Source organism: Henckelia pumila, chromosome 1 (genome assembly GCF_033568475.1).
Source record: "Henckelia pumila isolate YLH828 chromosome 1, ASM3356847v2, whole genome shotgun sequence".
NCBI lineage: Eukaryota > Viridiplantae > Streptophyta > Magnoliopsida > Lamiales > Gesneriaceae > Henckelia > Henckelia pumila.
This window is the reverse complement of record NC_133120.1, coordinates 169,649,953-169,670,964: the sequence shown is the minus strand read 5'-3', so window position 1 is coordinate 169,670,964 and position 21,012 is coordinate 169,649,953. Positions and strand designations below refer to the sequence as shown.

General features: G+C 38.6%; 1 protein-coding gene across 1 annotated transcript; it reads right to left on the bottom strand.

Moving 5' to 3' along the window:
• Nucleotides 1-1,909: 1,909 nt before the first annotated feature.
• On the bottom strand, nucleotides 1,910-3,805 carry LOC140874443 (uncharacterized). The gene is made up of 3 exons (XM_073277732.1): nucleotides 3,166-3,805; nucleotides 2,412-2,871; nucleotides 1,910-2,075 (listed from the first exon to the last, which is right to left on the bottom strand). Exons 1-3 carry the CDS (start codon nucleotides 3,803-3,805, stop codon nucleotides 1,910-1,912), a joined length of 1,266 nt encoding a protein of 421 aa, XP_073133833.1.
• Nucleotides 3,806-21,012: the final 17,207 nt, after the last annotated feature.

Here is a 21,012-nt window from a genome sequence, read left to right as displayed (position 1 = left end):
TCAAGAAGATGATGAATCGAAAACCAGGGGAGTGTTATTTTTTTTTCATTGTGTTTTTTTTTTGTCTTTGCATTCTGTTCATTGTTCTGAAGCATTGAGGGCAATGCTTTGGATAAGTATGGGGGTAGACTAGTTTATGTGTTTGTTATTGTTGTGTTTGTGTTGCATTTGTCATGTTTCGTGTTTGTTTTCATATTGTTTGTTTTTGTTCGTTTGTGTTGTCTTGCATGAGTTGGATGAGTCATAATAGCCAATGATGATGAAGTTTATTTGAAAAAAATTGGATTTTTGAAAAAAATTTGCTCTTGACTGGACATGAGAAACTGTAGGTTGAACTGTGAATATTTATAAGCACTTGTGTTAGACCAGTGGAGTGTAACGAAAGATTTGATGAAGTTTCTGTCTGTTTGACCATTGCACGGCAATAGGTGGTTTGTGGGTCTTGATTGTGTTTTATGAATTTTGATGAGGCTCTAGTAAGACACTTATGATCTTGGGCGCACCTATGAAAAAAATATTTTATATACAATTCCATCCGGGCCTTGAAAGGATTAAAATCCTATAAAAGATTAAATTTAAGGCTAAGTATGAGGATTAAATGGGATTGATGCTCCATCCGGGCTATAGACGAGAGGATTAGAAAGAAAAAATATAATGATTTTTTGTATCCTAGCCAGTTATAGCTAAGTCAATGGGTAATTATTGGGGCTAAAGCAATACCAGGTGCAAAATCCGGAGGCGTGTAATTCATTATCTCAAGGGAGGTGGGTTTAGTCTAGAGGTCGTTGGAAGGAATGGGCACTTGAAGAGTGAAACTTGCACTGATTTGTCATAGGTTGTTAAGTAGTTTTGAAATGAATTTGGTCTAAGTTGTATGAAACTGGAATGACATTTCACACACACACGTTCACGTTAAACTGAAGGTGTATTATAAAAAGTTGAGAGCGGGTGTGATTTTGTTTATGTGATTGAACTTCTCGGAGGCTGTGCACTCTCATGAATTGTCCTTACTTATGTCGTTGTTTGCATATTGTTTTTGCATGTCTTTCTCGAGGGCGAGCAAGGTTTAAGTATGGGGTGTTGATAAGTGCATTTTGTAGGCATTAGTTCGTGATATTTTTATGCTTATTTTGTGTGCATTTTTATTTTTTTGTGTGTTTTTATGTGTTTAATTGCATTCATGTGTATTTCATTCTCCGGGTTTTATTTGTAGGAACAATGGAAATTAAAAGAGTTTTGAAGGCTAGAAAAGAGAAAAAAAAAAAAGAGAAGAAAAAAAAAAGAATTAATTGAAGCGCTGAAGAAAAGTTAGCACAACATCTTGTGTTATCGCTCTAAAAGTTAGCACTACATGGAAAACTATATGCTGCGCGGTTGGCAATGAAGGGCGCAGCAGGTTGCACTATCGCGCATCAATGGCAAGGAAAAGAGGCGCTATCGCGCATAAAGATTTGATGTTGGCTCTTGAAAGATGGGAAAGACGCAAGAACAATGCGCTATCGCGCATGCTTCAAGAATGAAAGAACGTGCGCGAGCGCATTGTTGGTGGCACGCGAGCGTGGTATAAAAATCCAGCAACTTTGATGAAGATACGCGCGCGACCGGGGATGAGTCAAGCGTGCACGCAAGAGGCGTGAGGCCACTGGATTTTAAAGCTGCGCGCGCGTGAGTAACTTTCCAGGAGCGCGCGCGAGATCGCAAAGAGGAAAATTTTCGAGAAATTATATTTCGAGAAGGAATTTAATTGTACGGGATCCGGGCACTTATGGTACTTGATCTCACAATCATAATCCTTGATTAGATCTAGCCCTTGACGATGCCTCATGTTCAGCTCCGTCTGAGTGAACAAGTATTTCAAACTCTTGTGGTCCGAAAAGATCTCGAACATCTCGCCATACAAGTAATGGCGTCAAATTTTCAGTGCAAACGCGATTGCTGCAAGCTCCAAATAGTGCACTGGGTAGTTTCCTTCGTGGGTCTTCAATTGTCTAGAAGCATAGGCAATCACAGGCCCATTCTGTGTCAATACACAGCCTAACCCTTGAAGAGATGCATCAGTGAAAACCACGTAACCCCTGGATCCTAATGGCAATGCAAGAACAGGTGCAGTAGTTAGTCGGCCCTTCAACTCATCGAAGCTCTGCTCGCACTCACTTGACTAGACAAAAGGAACGTCTTTCCTTGTCAGCTGTGTCAATGGTCTAGCAATTCGCGAGAAATTCTCGATAAATCGCCGATAGTACCCTGCCAATCCCAAAAAGCTACAAATCTCCGAATCTGTAGTCGAATGCAACCAATTCAAAATAGCTTCAGTCTTACTTGGATCGACTGATACTCCTTCTCGAGAGATAACATGACCAAGGTATATCACTCGGTCAATCCAAAACTCACATTTGCTAAACTTGGCATACAACTGCTTCTCACATAGAATCTGCAGCACAAGTCTCAAGTGATGCGCATGTTCATCAACACTGCGTGAATAGACCAAAATGTCGTCAATAAAAACAACGACAAACTTGTCTAGGTATTCGTGGAATTCCCTGTTCAAAAAATCCATGAACACCGCAGGTGCATTCGTTAACCCAAAAGGCATCACTAAAAACTCATAGTGACCATAACGGGTATGAAATGATGTCTTTTTGATATCCACATCTCGAACACGCAACTGATGATACCCTGACCACAAATCAATCTTGGAGTGCATGGAGCTACCCTGAAGCTGATCGAACAAATCATCAATCCTTGGCAAAAGATATTTGTTCTTAATCGTTGCTTGGTTCAATTGTCTATATTCTATGCAGAGACGCATGGAAACATCTTTCTTCTTGACAAAAAGAACTGGTGCTCCCCAATAGACTGTCCTTGTGTCCTCTGCGGAATGGAAGGATGAGAACCCAATCCAGAAGCTGATCCTCCGGTCACCTGTGGACAATCTCTATTCATATGACCAATCTCGCCACATCAGAAACAAGCTCCTGACTTGCGACATTTCTCCGTCAGATGAAGACCTCCACAAGAAGCACATGGTCCCTGTTCCTTATTCCCAAAGTAATGAACACCCCCCTGAACCGGAGCCATAAGAAGAAGAAGATATGCCCTGCTTCTTGAAGGATGGTGCCTTGGGTCCCAAATAATTTCATGGTCGAAAAAAGGAAGAAAAACTACGGTTCCTCCTGAGAGTATTCTCTGCCTGACAACAACGGTTCATCAATACTTCATACGATGTTGGATCGTTGTTGATGGACACCAGTGAGTAGATCTCCGGATTGAGTCCTTGCAGAAAAGGGTTGTACTTGGCTTCCGAGCTGTTGGAAACATATGGGAAGTAAGGCAAAAGTTCAAAGAACTTCAATTTATACTCGTCAATCGACATACTACCCTGCCTCAAATTCATCAACTCATTAGCCTTTGCCTGGCGTAGAGCGGCAAGAAAGTAGAATTCCTGGAATTCTACATAGAATTCTGCCCAAGTAACTAGGCCTCTTGCAGTGATGATCGGCGTGAAAGTACATTTCCACCACTTACGGACATTCCCATTGAGAAGGTATTTCACTGCCTGCATCTTCTGCTCATCGGTGCAATGATACACTTCAAAGCAGGTTTCCATTTCCTCAAACCAGTTCTCATCCATGTCCGGAGTCTCGCCTCCCTTCAAAGGCTTCGGAGCCATCTGCACGAACCTGCGCAAATCAAATCTCTTTCTTCCTTCTCTATGACGATGATGCCTCCGTCGTGGTTCTCGGCCCTCGTTATCTCCCCAAAGACCATCGACGCTTCCATGACTCTCATTGTCTCGATCAGCCATCTGGCAAAATTGTCAGAACTTATAAACCTCAAAATCGATTTACTATGTCCCAAAATTCAATGCATGCTCTGATGCCAATAAATGTAGTGACCCAACCCAGAATCACTAAATAATCAGAGATTAAGCATGCAATTATAACTTAAAATGGAAATTAGATAAATCTAGCGGAAACTTAAATTCCAAATACAACATACACCAGCAGAACAATTGGGCCAAATTAAATATTATACAACCCCATAGAAAAAGTACTAAAAAATCCTCCCTAAGCACCTGAACAAAGGAAGGCTCGCAACGCAACCACTGCAGCTCAATGACCGCTGCCTCCGGGTCCGTCCAACCTCAGACCTACCCCATGGAATAGGGTGTCCAATACAAACACTTGGACGTGAGCATAATGCTCAGTACATAAGTATGGATATACATATATCATGCATGCATATGCAGTACGAAGGGTACTGGAAAAACTATCCAGGAAAACTGCTCAGTAAAGGCACCATAGTATGTAGCACGCTGGCCCGTCGCATCAGGAAGTGGCTCTCATACCATAAACCCTTGGATATAACTGGTTCCAAGTCCATGGAAACCATCCACTAAATATGGGGCTGAGCGATCCCAACTACAGGCTATGAAAAACAAGGCATAAAGCTCAACGTGTACATGCATGCCGCATAATATCAATGCACATAATAATGTCACATAAAACATGCAAACACAATACATGTAAATTCAACATGGTATCTCGGATAATACATCTGTACCTTTAAGTAGAAACCTCGAGCACCCTAGCAACCTAGCAGTCTAGGTACTCACAGTCCAAGCCTATCAGAAATAATTATCATATCATTTATAATATCCTAAAAGCCTTAACTAAGCTATCTCATACTCCCTAATCTCCTTAGAGATCCAAAGTTATACATGCGTCCGTAGTCAGACCTCTGATGAAGATTGCCTCAAAACTTAGGCATAGCTGCGCGAATGTCTCCGAAGCGCTCCGCCACTTCCGGCTTACCAATACGATGCCTAAAACCCCTAAAATCTACTATAAGGAGCTAAGAACGAGAGAGAGGATTTTGGAAGGTGCACTTGAAATGAATCCCATGGCTCTCTATTTAAAGACAGAGTTCGGACCATCCGAACCCTGAGATCGGATCGTCCGAACTCACCCAGCAACCACAGTCGAACACGTGTCCTGGCTTGTGATGTCACTGTTGATAAAATATGATCGGACCGTCCGATCCAACCTTCGGAGCATCCGATCTTAGCCTCCTTTCAAATCAAATCTCATCCACTTATCCGAATGAGATCGGACCGTCCGAATCCCCTTCGGAGCGTCCGATCCTCACAGAGCCTCCAAACAATCCTCCAAACTTGTTCGGAGCATTCGAACCTGGTTCAGACCGTCCGAACTTCCCGTGGCCAGAACCCTTTTCGAGCCCTACTTTGATCCTTAAATTCTGTTTTAGCCAGTTAATCATCATTATACACTTGATTAACTTATATTGGATACGGGCTACTACATAAAATCTCTTGAATTGAAACATTTAGGACCTATAGTCTCCAAATTCGAGACCTTATATCCATTCACTCCATCAGGATAACCAATAAATATGCATTTAAGGGCTCTTGGTTCTATCTTATCATGAACATATGCTAGACACCCAAATATTCTCCAACTTTTAGTAATCAGCAGGTTCTCCTTTCCATTTTTCTAAAGGGGTGTTAAAGCTTAGAGCACTTGTAGAGCACCTATTTATCAGATATGTTGTTGTGGCTAGTGCTTCACCCCAGGATATCTTGGGTATCCCTACATTTAGGATTAGGAATCTCACCTTTTCCAATAGAGTACGATTCATTCTCTCTGCTACCCCATTCTACTGTGGGGTTCTAGGTAATGTGAAATGCCTAGTTATTCCTCTTGTTAGCAAAGATCCTTGAACTCTTTAGAGAGAAATTTCAGTCCATTGTCAGTTCTGAAGTATTTCACCTTTAGTCCTGATTTGTTTTCTATAGAGAGCAGCCATTCCTTGAACTTCTCAGTCATCTCATCCGTTGTTTTCAATATTTGTGTCTAGACTCTTCTTGTGAAGTCATCTACTGTGGATAAGAAGTATCTTCTTCCCCCATGAGTTTGTGTTTTAGAGAGACCCCAAAGATCAACATGAATGTTTCAAGGGGTTTTAATGATGTATGTTTGCCTGGGCCAAATTCTACTCTCTTGGTCTGTCCAAGAATACAATAATCACAAAACTCCTCCCCTTTTTTTGTCTCCACAGAGTAAACCATTTTTAGACAGTTCCATCAATCCTTTTTGTCCTACATGTCCAGTTCTCATGTGCCAAAGTTTGGACTTATCCATTCCTTCATGAATAGTGGTTGATCCACCTATTATTGTCTTGGCATGTAGTATATATAATGAGTTAATCATGTTTCCCTTCATGACTATCAAAGAGCCTCTAGAAAACTTCATTACTGCATTCTCACATTTGAAGGTACGTCAATTTGATTCTAGAGTCCCCAATGAGATTATATTCCTCTTTAACTTAGGGACATATCTTACCTAGTTAATTATCTTTTCAAAACCATCATGCATTTGAAGTCTGATATTTCCAATCCCCTATAACTTGCATGACCTTTCATTTCCAAGTAGAACTACTCCTTGATCAAGTTCACTTAGCTCTTGAAACCATGACTTGATTGGGCACATGTGAAAGGTACAGTCAGAGTCTAGAATCCATTAACTCTTCATACTACTTTCTGTCATCATCAGGGCTTCAGCAAACTCATATCCTTCAGAGACTGCCATAGCCTCTCCTGGTTCCTTGGCTTTGTCATGAGGTCTTCTTTGCTTATTTTCTAGACAATACCTCTTGAAGTGGCCTTCCTTGTGACATATGAAACACTTCAATCATGATTTTCTCTTAGATCGAGTCCTATTTTTGTTGGAATTTTGACTTCTCCTCTCTAATCTACCCCTAGAAGCCAGCCCTTCGCCAAGGACTTCCCCACTAGCTTGTAGTTTTCTTTGCAGTTCCTTAGATTGAATTGCAGATTGTACTTCATCCAGAGAGATAGACCGATCTCTTTCATAGAGCATAACATCCTTGAAGTTTTCATATGATTTTGGAAGGGCATTCAAAAGTATGGGTGCCTTATCTTACTCTTCAAGTTTTACTTCCACATTCTCTAGATCATTTAGAATCTTGATGAACTCATCTATCTGATCCTCAATGTTCTTGCTATCTTGAATCTTGAAGAAATACAGTCTCTGCTTGAGGTATAGTCGTGTAGTGACCCAGACCGGAATCAAATATCAACAGAGTCTTAAGCATGCAATTAAATCTTAAAGTGCAAATAAATTAAATCCAGCGAAAAATGTAAGCATAAATACAAAATCACCGGCAGAACAACCGGGCTAAAATCGAATAACATCTTACAACCCCATCAAATGGAAAGCACTAAAATCCGAAACTAGTAACGTGATACAGTAACGGGCAAAAACCACGGAACCACTGCATCTCAACGACCGCTGCCTCTGGGTCTATCCAACCTAAGCCCTGCCCCATAGAATAGGGTGTCCAACACAAAATACTATGGACGTGAGCATAAAACTCTCAGTACAGAAGTACGAATATACATATACTATGCATGCTCATGCAATATGACGGGTACTAGAAAAAAACTATCCAAAAGACTGCTCAGTCAAAGCGCCATGGTATGTATCATGTTGGGCCATTGCATCAGGAGGTGACTCCCATACCATAAAAATTGTGGATATATCCAAACCCAAATTCATGTAATCCATCCACTAAAAATACGGGGCTGAGCGACCCGTACTATGGCTATGAAAATCAAGACATAAAGCTCAACGTGTTCATGCATGCAGCATAATATCAATGCATATACAAATTCCACAGAAAAAATGCAAACATAATATATATATATATATATTCAACCTGGTATCTCGGATAATACGTCTGTACCTTTATCCAAAAAATCAAGCACCCTGGAAATCTAGCAGTTCAGGTACTCAAAGTCCAAGCCTATAAGCAATAATTACCATATCACATATAATACTCTAAAATTCTTAACTAAGCTATTACATACTTCGTAATCTCTATAGGGATCCAATGTTATACCTGCATCCGTCGTCAGCCCACTGATGGCGACTGCCTCAAAAATTAGGCATTGCTCCGCTACTATCCCCGCAGCGCTCCAGCTCTCCCGGCCCTCCAATAGGATGCCTCGAAATCCCTAAAACCGAGCTAGAATGAGAGAGGAGAGGAAATGATGCAAGTGAAATAGGCAGCTCTCGGCCCCTATATATAGGCATAGATCGGATGGTCCGATCCCTATGATCAAATCGTCCAATCTCCCCAGTCAACCCCTCCGAACACGTGTCCCTCGTTATTAAGTCACTGCTTACGAAATCATTTAGGATCGTTCGATCCAAGTCTTCGGATCATCCGATCTCCTGGTCTTGTCAAATCAAATCCATATATACTTATCCAGACGTGATTGGATCGTCAGATCCATCTTTGGATCGTACGATCTCTACGGAGCCTCCGATCTCCAATCATGATTCCAAAACTTGAAACCCTTCGAACCATTTTCGAGTGTTCTGAATTTATTTTTCAACTCCTTAGACTTATTAAAAAATTCCTTAATCATGTTTTATCCATTCTAAACAAGATTAGTCTTTATAATTACTAGAATGAAAATCGGGTTACTACAGTTTGCTAATGAATTAGTCATGTAGATACTCTCTAATTTAATCCACATAGCAGAATTTGATCTCTCTCTCTCTCTCGAGACACTTATCTCAAATGCTTATCCCTTAAACAAAGAATGATTGCACACTGAGCTTTATCTAAGATTTCATATTTTGTTTTATCTTTTAGAGAGCTTGAAATTTCTTCCCTTTTCATCAATGCCTCAGCCCAGCCCTGCTATACAAGAATTTTCCTCATTTTGATTCTCCATAGGGCAAAGTTATTATTTCCTATTAAATTTTCTATGTCAAACTTCATCGATCCCACTTGTCTATAATTCCCACAGACGACGCCATTGTTATACAATGGATCCAATGAACTAAGAAATTCACCAAGAAAACATAAATAAGACTAATCACTGAGCTGAGGAGCTTTAAGCCTCTCCTCAATGAAGAATTAAAAAATGGAAAAACAATATACAAGAATCAAGAAATAGAGTTACGTGGTTCGGCACAAATATGTCTATGTTCACGGAAAAGAGAACCACACTTTTATTTCAATAATTCAACATCCGAATACACAAGATTGAAAATCACAGGTTCACCATATACAATCTGAAAGAGTGGGTGCCGGGATAGCCAACTTGTGGCTAAGGGCTTTTATGACTCTTTGTGTAAACAATCTTTGTTTAATATAATTTAGATTTTATTAATGGCAATGACTTTATCTTTCTTCATATTGTTATATTGTGATATACTATTGTTGTTTTGATAAAGACCTTGAATATACTATAGTGTATGTAAGATGTGGTAGTACATGGGGATGACTATCATGAAACACATCTTATAGTCACTGTATATTCTAAACAGTTCCTAGTCGATTGAGCCGTCCGAAAATAAGGATAAGGATCGCTCGAGTTTGAGACTAGCATTTGCGATGCAGAGTACCACGTTTCATTGGTAGGGAACATAGAGATGTTCGAAGCATGCAAATGGATATTCATATGATGAATGATCGAACTACCCTATTCGAACTTTCCAAGTGGTTATCACTTATCGAGTGGATAAAGTCCGCGGTTTTGGTTGTACACCATTAGTCCTTATTACTTGAAACATCATTGAGACTCTATATGCTAGTACTGTGCTTTGACTCGTTTACCGACTCTATGGGGGTTATCAGGTGTCGAGATTGGGTACAGTTACGACGCATATAGGAGTCGATGCTTTGTTGTCAAGGATTCACCACATACTTGCGAGTGTGGATATCCTATGCGATCTGAGGAGATATTAGTGTGACATATCTCTGGCCAGAGTACATGATGTGTTTTAGGTTAATGGTTATTCTAGTAACACATGTGATGTCACTAATAGATCTCCAAGATGTTGTGCATAGTTATCGAATCTCGAACGACTATCGATGCACCAATGGTTGTTGATTCGATCGGGATATTTGGTTGAAGGGACCGTACTGTACGCTAACCAAAATCTACTGGTTCTTGCAGGCACTATCAGTAATACCTAGGGAATCATGGGGCGATGTTTCTAGACGCTCTTACCATGATTCGTTGGGTAAGTCGGAAATTGTTGTTCCGAGTCACAAGGAGTTGTGAGCCCACGGCTAGCTGTATTCCTGAACCATTAAGGGTTACACAAGTAATGGATTACTAAAACCCCGTAGAGATAGTTAAATTTAAAGAGTTAAATTTAATGAAAGAGAAATTGGATTTCTCAACTAAAGGGAGTGGAATTTCCTAAAATGACATAGTGATGGGCATTTTTGGAAATCACTGAATTCGGATTCAGAAAAATTATCTTGACTCTAAAAGATGCAGAAATGGTTTATGTGCACATTGGTGAAATCATTTTATCAATCGGAGTCACGATGAATTTTATATTAATTTCTATAACAACGGGCTTGGCTTGTTGGGCTTAAGTTATGGATTGTGGGCTTTAAGGAGTTAGAGTCCTGATACAATTATAACTAGAAATTATCTATAAATAGAGGTGTTGGGTTCGAAAATCAAACACTCTGTGTCTTATAATTTTCGAAATTACACTCTAAATATTCTAAGGGTTTTTCGAAATCCTTGTCCCTCCCGGAGAAAATTCAGACTTGTGATTTTTGTGAAAAATTACAATTCTGAATTAACAGATCATATCTGTTTATTCTCTACGCAAAACTTCTGATTGATTTCTAGTGCAGTCAATCAGAGGGTTTCTGTTTTCTATTCGTGGGCCTTATTCCGGTGATTGATCGTGACGCCATCGGTTCCCGGGATATACAAGAAGAGCAGATTAAATTCTGTTGGTGTCCATAATCTCGCTTCGAGATTGGAGGTAAAATATTTAATTAATTATTATTTATTTTACTTGTGTGATTTAATCGTTAAACGTTTTGATACCCATGATATGAAATTGTTTCATATCAAAGAAAAATAAAATTTTTAAACTTCCGCTGCACCGGGTATCGATTCAATTGATCTGAACACGGTTTTCCAACAGTGGTATCAGAGACAGGTTGCTCAGATCAAACGATTAAATTAATCGATTGTACAAAAATTTTTGGCCTTGGGTTTTTGAAACAAAACATATTTTTAAAATTGATTTATGGATAAATTTGAATTTTTGGAAAATTTAAATATTTTATCCGTTAAATTGAATTTTGAAAATTGATTATTTTGGTACAATTGATGATAAGATGTGATCTTATGGATGGATAAGATAAAATATGATTTTATCTTTTAAATTATGATGTCACAGCATGTTTATCCAATTATTTAAATTTTGAATTTAAAATTGGATAATGGGATGATCGATTGCCATAACCAATTTTATAGGTGTATGTTAGGAATTTACATTTGTCTTATTGTTGTTGGTTTTTATTAATGGGCTTGGTTTATAGCCCAATATGATTGTCATATGTAATAAAAGTGGGCCTGGTTTATGGCCCGTTCCCACCCCTACAAATGTATCCCATATTTGTCATCGAAATTTATTGTAAATTTATTAGACTTAGTGGGAGACAAAGATTTGAAGAAATTGTGGGCCCAGCAGACAATGAAGACTGAAGAAATGTAAATTGGAAGCTCAATGTAATAGGATTGCATTGCATACCTGCATATTACCTAAGATTGGACTTAGACTCGTGATTGGCAACCACTGGTCGAATAGATAATGGGATCGATCATCCTTAAATAATATATGATATTATTGATGTATGCATGTTTAGAACAAATTGTATGAATCCCGCAAGCATACATAAAAATGAATGATGAGACAAATTTTCAAAATTAAAAATTCCTCATTTTAAATATGATTTAAAATTTATATCAAGATTAATAAAAGGGAATTTAAATATTGTTTAAATTTTCCTACCTTCCATCAACGATCAATGTATGAGATGCTACCCGCGGATATGGTCCGGCTCATATTATTGGGGGGGCCCATTCGTCGGAAAGCTGTACATTGGATCGACAAATTTTGTAAGTTGGGTGGAACTCCCATGGGATCGGCTCATATTATTGGGGGATCCACATGGCGACCGTCCATCACAACTTAATATTGATGGGTCATCTTGACATGTCACAATAAACGGCGTCATATTATTGGGCCCTTATTGGACATGAGGTAAATACATGGGGGTTACTTTGGAAGTAATTGGGCTCTACCTTTTGAAAATTATAGTTGGCTGATATTATTCGGGACTATGATTTGTCAATTGGACTCCATGTTCTCACTAAGGAAAAAGTTTCCCGTTTTCACTAGAGGGTGGTGAAATCGTTAAAATAGTGGGAGTGTAATTCATAAAATTAAAATTCGCCATATTTTATGTCTTAGTAAATTAATTAAACAATCACTGATTATTGTCTGTTTCCTTTTCAGTATATTGTTACAATGAATTCGCGTAATCCACTATTTGCAATTCTCGAACAAAACAAACTCACTGGCGCAAACTATACGGAATGGTTCCGTAAGTTAAAAATTATTCTCACTTCGGAAAAGGCTTTCTACGTGTTAGAGAAGCCGCCCCCGAAGGAAGCCCCGGCTAATACAAGTCCGAAAGAGTTGACCAAACTTGATTTATGATGGGACCATGATATCAAGGCCAAATGCTACATGCAGGCTTCGATGTCTGATGAACTCCAGAGGCGATTTGAGGATGCCGTGAATGCTGCTGACATTCACAAAGCACTCAAGGAGCTATTTGGAGCTCAGTCAAGGTCGGAGAGGTATGCCACTGTCATAGAGCTCATGACAAGCCGCATGCGAGAGGGGACTTCTGTCCGTGAGCATGGGGTGCGCATGATTGGGCTCATTGAAAAGTTGGTAACACTCGACTTGACTTTGGAGCATGAACTCAGCTCGGACTTGTTACTCCTTTCACTTCCTTCATCGTATGACGGTTTTGTGGTGAACTTCAACATGAACAAGATAGAGGCCACCCTTGAAGAGATGGTCAATATGCTTGTCACATATGAAGCCACACTAAAGAAGGATAAACCGGTACTCTTGGTTGGGTCCTCTTCTAACTCGAAGAAGGGGCCAAGTGGAAAGGGTAAAAAGCGTTCTGCCCCGCCCAAGAAGAGTGTACCGAATAATAAGGGGAAGGCCAAGGTTTCATATGAGAAGAAGGATGAAAACGTTTGCCATTACTGCAAGAAGCCCGGTCATTGGAAACGTAACTGCAAGGAATACCTCGATCAGTTGCGAACTGAAAAGGGTATGTTTTACATTGAAATAAATATTTCTCTTAATACTTCTTCTTGGGTATTGGATACCGGATGTGGATCTCACATTTGCAATGATTTGCAGGTGATGACAAGAAGTCGTAAGCTAAGGATGGGTGAGACCCAACTGAGACTCGGGAATAGTTCAAGAGTCGAAGCCAAAGCGATAGGAGACATTTATTTAATTTTGCAAAACAATTTTAAGTTATTTTTGAGAGATGTTTTGTATGTTCCGGATTTGGTCAAAAACATTATTTCTATTTCTATGCTTGATAGAGATGGTTATTCTTGCAATTTTGTGAATGAGATTTGCAATATTTACAAGAATGAATGTTTGATTGGAAATGGACAACTTGAAAACGATCTATATAACTTAAAATTAAAAGACGTTTCAATGAATTATGTCGATAAACCGGTAACAACAAATAAAAGGAAAAACGATAGTCAAAACCCGGCAAATCTTTGGCATGCTAGGCTAGGTCATATTTCCTCAAGGAGGATGAACAAGCTAATGGGAGAGGGCATGTTTGATATGTCTGATATTAACTCTCTACCTACTTGTGAATCCTGCCTGAAAGGAAAAATGACTAAATCTCCATTCAAGAGGAAACCTGAGCGTAGTCAAAATCTGTTGGATTTGATCCATACAGATGTTTGTGGTCCATTTAGAATTGGTACTCAATTTGGCCACACCTACTTCATTACCTTTACTGATGATTATTCAAGGTATGGGTATTTATATTTAATGAAATATAAGTCTGAAGCATTTGAAAAGTTCAAAGAATTCAAGGCTGAAGTAGAAAACAAACTAGGCAAAAGTATTAAGGCACTTCGATCGGATCGTGGTGGAGAATACTTAAGTGCCGAGTTTTTGGACTATCTAAAAGAGAATGAGATTCTCTCTCAGTGGACTCCTCCTATGACACCACAGCTGAATGGTGTTTCGGAGCGTCGTAATAGAACCTTGTTGGACATGGTTCGATCCATGATGAGCTTCACTGAGCTCCCACCATCGTTTTTGGGGCTACGCGCTTGAAACAGCGGTTTTGTTGTTGAACAACGTTCACACTAAAGCAGTAGATAAAACACCATACGAGTTATGGAATGGCAAAGCTCCTAAGTATTCGTACTTGAGGATTTGGGGATGTCCTGCTTACGTGAAGCAGACAGTGGGAGATAAGATAGTCGATCCATCTTATGTTATTTTGTGGGGTATCCGAAGAATTCAATCGGATATTATTTCTATCATCCTGCTGAAACAAAGGTGTTTGTTTCAAGGAATGCCACCTTCTTGGAGAAGGAATTCTTATTGGATAAGAAAGGCAAGATGATGGAACTCAAAGAAATTCGAGAAGAACCCGAAATACAAATTAACGATCCTACACCTCAAGAATCATCACAAGACACGCCTATTGCTAGAAGATCCGAGAGGACTTCTAGGCCTCCTGTTAGATATGGTCTTCTTCTTGAAGGGGATCAAAGTGAACCCGATATTGGATGTGATCCAAGAAACTTCAAGGAAGAAATTTCTGATGCGGATTCTAATTTATGGCTTGAAGCAATGCAGTCGGAAATAGACTCGATGCATTCAAACCAAGTTTGGTCTTTAGTAGATCCTCCTGATGGAATTGTTCCAATAGGATGTAAATGAATTTACAAAAGAAAACTTGGGCCTGATGGCAAGGTGTTGACCTATAAGGCACCATTGGTTGCAAAAGGTTATACTCAAAGACAAGGAGTTGACTATGATGAAACCTTTTCACCAGTCGCAATGTTCAAGTCCATAAGAATCCTAATTGTCATAGCAGCATGGTATTACTATGAGATATGGCAAATGGATGTGAAGACTGCATTTCTTAATGGAAACATTAAGGAAGAAATCTATATGATGCAGCCTGAAGGATTCACCTCCATGGGAAGCGAGCATAAGGTATGCAAGCTTCAGAGATCAATTTATGGTCTAAAACAAGCATCAAGAAGTTGGAACCAGAAATTTGATGAAGCAATAAAGGATTTTGGTTTCATCAAGAACCCGGAGGAACCATGCGTGTACAAGAAAGTAGTTAAGGATGCGGTAACATTCTTAGTACTTTATATTGATGACATCCTACTCATTGGGAATGACGTAGGGATATTGCAGTCAACAAAGATATGGTTATTAGGTAGATTCTCGATGAAGGATTTGGGTGAGGCATCCTATATTCTAGGGATACAGATCTATAGAGATAGATCTAAGAGAATGATAAGACTCACTCAAGCAACCTACATCGACACTATATTGAAAAGGTTTTCAATGGATGAGTCCAAGAGAGGACATCTACCTATGTGTCATGGAGTTTCTCTATCCAAGTCTATGTGTCCCAAGACTAACGAAGAGATAGAGAAAAATGACACATATACCATATGCGTCAGCCATAGGTAGTATCATGTATGGGATGATATCTACTAGACCGGATGTGGCCTATTCTCTGAGCGTCACGAGCAGATATCAAGCCAATCCAGGTCAAATGCATTGGAAAGCCGTGAAGGATATTCTTAAGTACTTGAGAAGAACTAAGAATATATTCATGGTTTATGGTGGAAGAGAATTGAAGTTGGAAGGCTACACCGACTCTAGCTTCCAAAGTGACGTGGATGACTCGAAATCAACCTCTGGATTTGTATTCGTGCTCAATGGCGGTGCTGTCTCTTGGAAGAGTTCCAAGAAAGACACCACAGCGGATTCCACCACTGAGGCAGAATACATTGCAGCATCAGCTGCTGCTAAAGAGACGGTTTGGATGAGGAAATTCATCCAAGAGTTGGGTGTGATTCCAGAATCTGTTGGTCCAGTCCCGGTGTACTGCGACAACACTGGTGCCGTTGCTCAGGCAAAGGAACCAAGGTCTCATCAAAGATCCAAACACATACTGAGGAAATACTACATCATCCGGGAGATCGTGGAAAGAGGAGACATTACAGTCGAGAGAGTGGCCTCTGCAGACAATATCGCTGATCCGCTTACGAAGCCCTTGCCAGGACCATTGTTTGACAAACATCGCGAAGCAATGGGATTACGTAATATGACTAGTTGGCTTTAGGGCAAGTGGGAGATTGAAAGAGTGGGTGCCCGGATAGCCAACTTGTGGCTAAGGGCTTTTATGACTCTTTGTGTAAACAATCTTTGTTTAATATAATTTACATTTTATTAATGGCAATGACTTTATCTTTCTTCATATTGTTATATTGTGATATACTATTGTTGTTTTGATAAAGACCTTGAATATACTATAGTGTATGTAAGATGTGGTAGTACATGGGGATGACTATCATGAAACACATTTTATAGTCACTGTATATTCTAAACAGTTCCTAGTCGATTGAGCCGTCCGAAAATAAGGATAAGGATCGCTCGAGTTTGAGACTAGCATTTGCGATGCAGAGTACCACGTTTCATTGGTAGGGAACATAGAGATGTTCGAAGCATGCAAATGGATATTCATATGATGAATGATCGAACTACCCTATTCGGACTTTCCAAGTGGTTATCACTTATCGAGTGGATAAAGTCCGCGGTTTTGGTTGTACACCATTAGTCCTTATTACTTGAAACATCATTGAGACTCTATATGCTAGTACTGTGCTTTGACTCGTTTACCGACTCTATGGGGGTCATCAGGTGTCGGGATTGGGTACAGTTACGACGCATATAGGAGTCGATGCTTTGTTGTCAAGGATTCATCACATACTTGCGAGTGTGGATATCCTATGCGATCTGAGGAGATATTAGTGTGACGAATCTCTGGCCAGAGTACATGATTTGTTTTAGGTTAATGGTTATTCTAGTAACACATGCGATGTCACTAATAGATCTCCAAGATGTTGTGCATAGTTATCGAATCTCGAACGACTCTCGATGCACCAATGGTTGTTGATTCGATCGGGATATTTGGTTGAAGGGACCGTACTTTACGCTAACCAAAATCTACTGGTTCTTGCAGGCACTATCAGTAATACCTAGGGAATCATGGGGCGATGTTGCTAGACGCTCTTACCATGATTCGTTGGATAAGTCGAAAATTGTTGTTCCGAGTCACAAGGAGTTGTGAGCCCACAGCTAGCTGTATTCCTGAACCATTGAGGGTTACACAAGTAATGGATTACTAAAACCCCGTAGAGATAGTTAAATTTAAAGAGTTAAATTTAATGAAAGAGAAATTGGATTTCTCAACTAAAGGGAGTGGAATTTCCTAAAATGACATAGTGATGGGCATTTTTGGAAATCACTGAATTCGGATTCAGAAAAATTATCTTGACTCTAAAAGATGCAGAAATGGTTTCTGTGCACATTGGTGAAATCAGTTTATCAATCGGAGTCACGATAAATTTTATATTAATTTCTATAACAACGGGCTTGGCTTGTTGGGCTTAAGTTATGGATTGTGGGCTTTAAGGAGTTAGAGTCCTGATACAATTATAACTAGAAATTATCTATAAATAGAGGTGTTGGGTTCGAAAATCAAACACTTTGTGTCTTATAATTTTCGAAATTACACTCTAAATATTCTAAGGGTTTTTCGAAATCCTTGTCCCTCCCGGAGAAAATTCAGACTTGTGATTTTTGTGAAAAATTACAATTCTGAATTAACAGATCATATCTGTTTATTCTCTATGCAAAACTTCTGATTGATTTCTAGTGCAGTCAATCAGAGGGTTTCTGTTTTGTGTTCGTGGGCCTTATTCCGGTGATTGATCGTGACGCCATCGGTTCCCGGGATATACAAGAAGAGCAGATTAAATTCTGTTGGTGTCCATAATCTCGCTTCGAGATTGGAGGTAAAATATTTAATTAATTATTATTTATTTTACTTGTGTGATTTAATCGTTAAACGTTTTGATACCCATGATATGAAATTGTTTCATATCAAAGAAAAATAAAATTTTTAAACTTCCGCTGCACCGGGTATCGATTCAATTGATCTGAACACGGTTTTCCAACACAATCAATATAGAAACAGAAGATTTCCGATCTACACAACTCTCCTGATCTTCTTCTATCTTTGATTTTCCCTTCAGAATCTTGACACTCTTCTATCTGCCTTTGAATTTGCAAGATGATTTTGATTGTGTGTTTTTCTGTGTCTCAAAATACTGATGAATAACCTCCTATCCAAGCTTATAACAGAAGTTGTTAAATGGTCCCAAAGACTCTCACACTAATGGGCTCATAGGCTTGACAAAGTCAATTGGGCTGTTGTATAACTCAGCCTTTGGAAAATGAGATGAGCTAGAGTCCCGCCCAACTCCTTCCTACTATGTATCAGCTTCAGTTTCCTTAGAATGTGGTCCAGTCACCAACTTTTCAGACACTGATCCAACAAATTCGTTTTTATAAAAGTATTTTTTAAAATTTCTTAATACAATGTTTTAAAAATAAATGTGTTTGGATATAAAAATATTTTTAACATTTTACAAAAATCTTATCCAAACACACACTTTAAGTTTTTCAATTATAAAACACTAAAAATATTTTTAAAGAACATATCCAAATGGAACCTCCATATGATTGAAATTGAGTTTTAAAATTCATTTTAATGGGAATTTAAGTATTTTTTATTAGTATTTTTGTTGTGACATTGCACATTTGAGCAACACATTTGACACCATGTTGGAAAAAAAGACCAAAATTAAAAAAAAAAAAAAAAACACACACACACACACACACAAACAGAGATTCAAGAAAATGATATATTAGTAACGTAAAGATGACCAAAATAAAAAAGAGACATCATACAATTATATTGAACCAAGTTGCATATTTTTCTTAAAAAATTTAAATGAAAAATACTAATTATGTAGTGACCCGCACATGATCACCTAATAATCAAGAACTTAAGCATTCATTTAAACTTAAACAAAATAATCAGATTTCAACTGCAAAACTAAATCAAAATCATAAACCGGCAGAATACAATCGGTAATTAAATCCAATAATACAACCAAATCGAAAGACAAAAAAATACCGAATGAAAGTTAATCTTAGAAATCACCAGCAACCCCTGCTATCAAGTCCAGGACACTGAACAACCACTAAAACTCGCTCCTGGTCCACCTGCAAACCTACCCCATTGAATCAGGTGTCGGAGATAAAAGCAGGAACATGAGCGCTAATGCCCAGTACGTAATGTATCGGATATACAAGTCTATATGATGCATGAAATATGAATGATCTAGATAAATTGGGATCATATCTGGAAAATCATGCTCAGAACATAGGTGCCTCCAGTATGCGCACGCTGCTCCGAAGATTCAGTGGGTGTGATAAGAATCTTTAATGGCATGAAAAGAAAACACGATTATAAATAATATCGTGCCCTCAATTCAATAACAAAAAGATTTAAATTGTTGTCCCAATATTTTGACACAAGTAAGTTTGAATATTCACCACTATTTTACTTGATACTAGCAATAAATAATCGCGAAATAAATAATTAATCATAACGGAACCTTCAAAGAACTTGTCTTTAACAATCCACGAAGATAATCAATCGACAAACGTCACAAAGTTGTTAAACTTTGATAAGTTTGATTTGAAAAACAAAGCAAAACTTTGAACAAAATTCTAGAGAGAATTTTTATTGATAAAATCAATAAATCAATAATAAATGTTGTTGTCTTCTCATGATTGTAAAGTTTACAATATATAAAAGAAAACTAACTAAGAATCCTAATTGTATTAGACTATAGATTTTCTAGTTGAAAAATAATACCAAAATAACCAAAAGATAGTTTCCTAATGGCTTTCTAACTCTCAAAATAACAAAATATTAAAAATAATAATAAAATCCAAAACACACACAACACGCCGCGTTTTGGAAAATTCCCTAACAAGCGCAGATGCGCTGGAAACCACCGCAGACGTGCAAAATCACAACAAGCCTTTCTCTTCACAAGCGCAGGGGCGCTATATAAGAAGCACAGATGCGCTTCACTTACGCAACGTGAAATCCTCGCAAGCGCAGATGTGCTACTCGTAAGACGCAGACGCACTTCCTTTAGAAACACTAGCGCAGATGCGCTTCATGAACGGCACAGAAGCGCTTTCCCCTGTACACTGAAGCGCAGACGCGCAAAGTGGAGGTGTAGAGGCGCTTCTTGCTCCGTCTTGTTTTTTTCTGTTTTCTTCATTTTCTTGACATATTCACACTTTAACGACGTTAAGGCATCCTACAAAGTGATCTTCAAGTACCCCAACTTGATTGCCATGGATTCAAAATCTGTCTAATCTCGATGGCAAATTACCTAACAACCCTTGGAACAATATGAATCTTTGAGTGTCTTCTAGATTCATATCAGACTCCCCTTCTTCAAAAAGATTTGTTCTCAAATCTTGCCATTTACCTACACCAAACAGACAAAGATTAATAACCTAAAAAATATTATTGACGCTATACTTACCTCACATTTTCTCTTTGCAAACTTTATGACCCAACTTCTCTTCAACAATTGTGGTACATTGCACAATAACAACAAGATCAACAACTCCAAAATTCTTCATGCACAAGATAAATACCTCAACAACATTGGCATTCACAAAGAGGGTCAATATTCCATTAAGTATAACAAAAATCAAATTTCTCCCATTCTTAGTCCTAGTTAACCCCAACACAAAATTCATACATAAACATTGTGTTCTAGGAATAAGAAGTAATTCACATGCAATATGTCTCTCACAATTCCACTCAACACATCTTTTCATGTGTAACCACAAAAAATATTCTTCCATGATATTC

Bases quoted from the DNA above. Each gene is read 5' to 3' on its own strand.
- LOC140874443 (XM_073277732.1), bottom strand. From the start codon at position 3,805: ATGGCTGATCGAGACAATGAGAGTCATGGAAGCGTCGATGGTCTTTGG. The intron at 2,872-3,165 runs GTAGTTTTTCTT...TCCATTCCGCAG, and splicing joins GAATACTCTCAGGAGGAACC to AGGACACAAGGACAGTCTAT. The intron at 2,076-2,411 runs GTATGCCAAGTT...ATTAGGATCCAG, and splicing joins ATTCTATGTGAGAAGCAGTT to GGGTTACGTGGTTTTCACTG.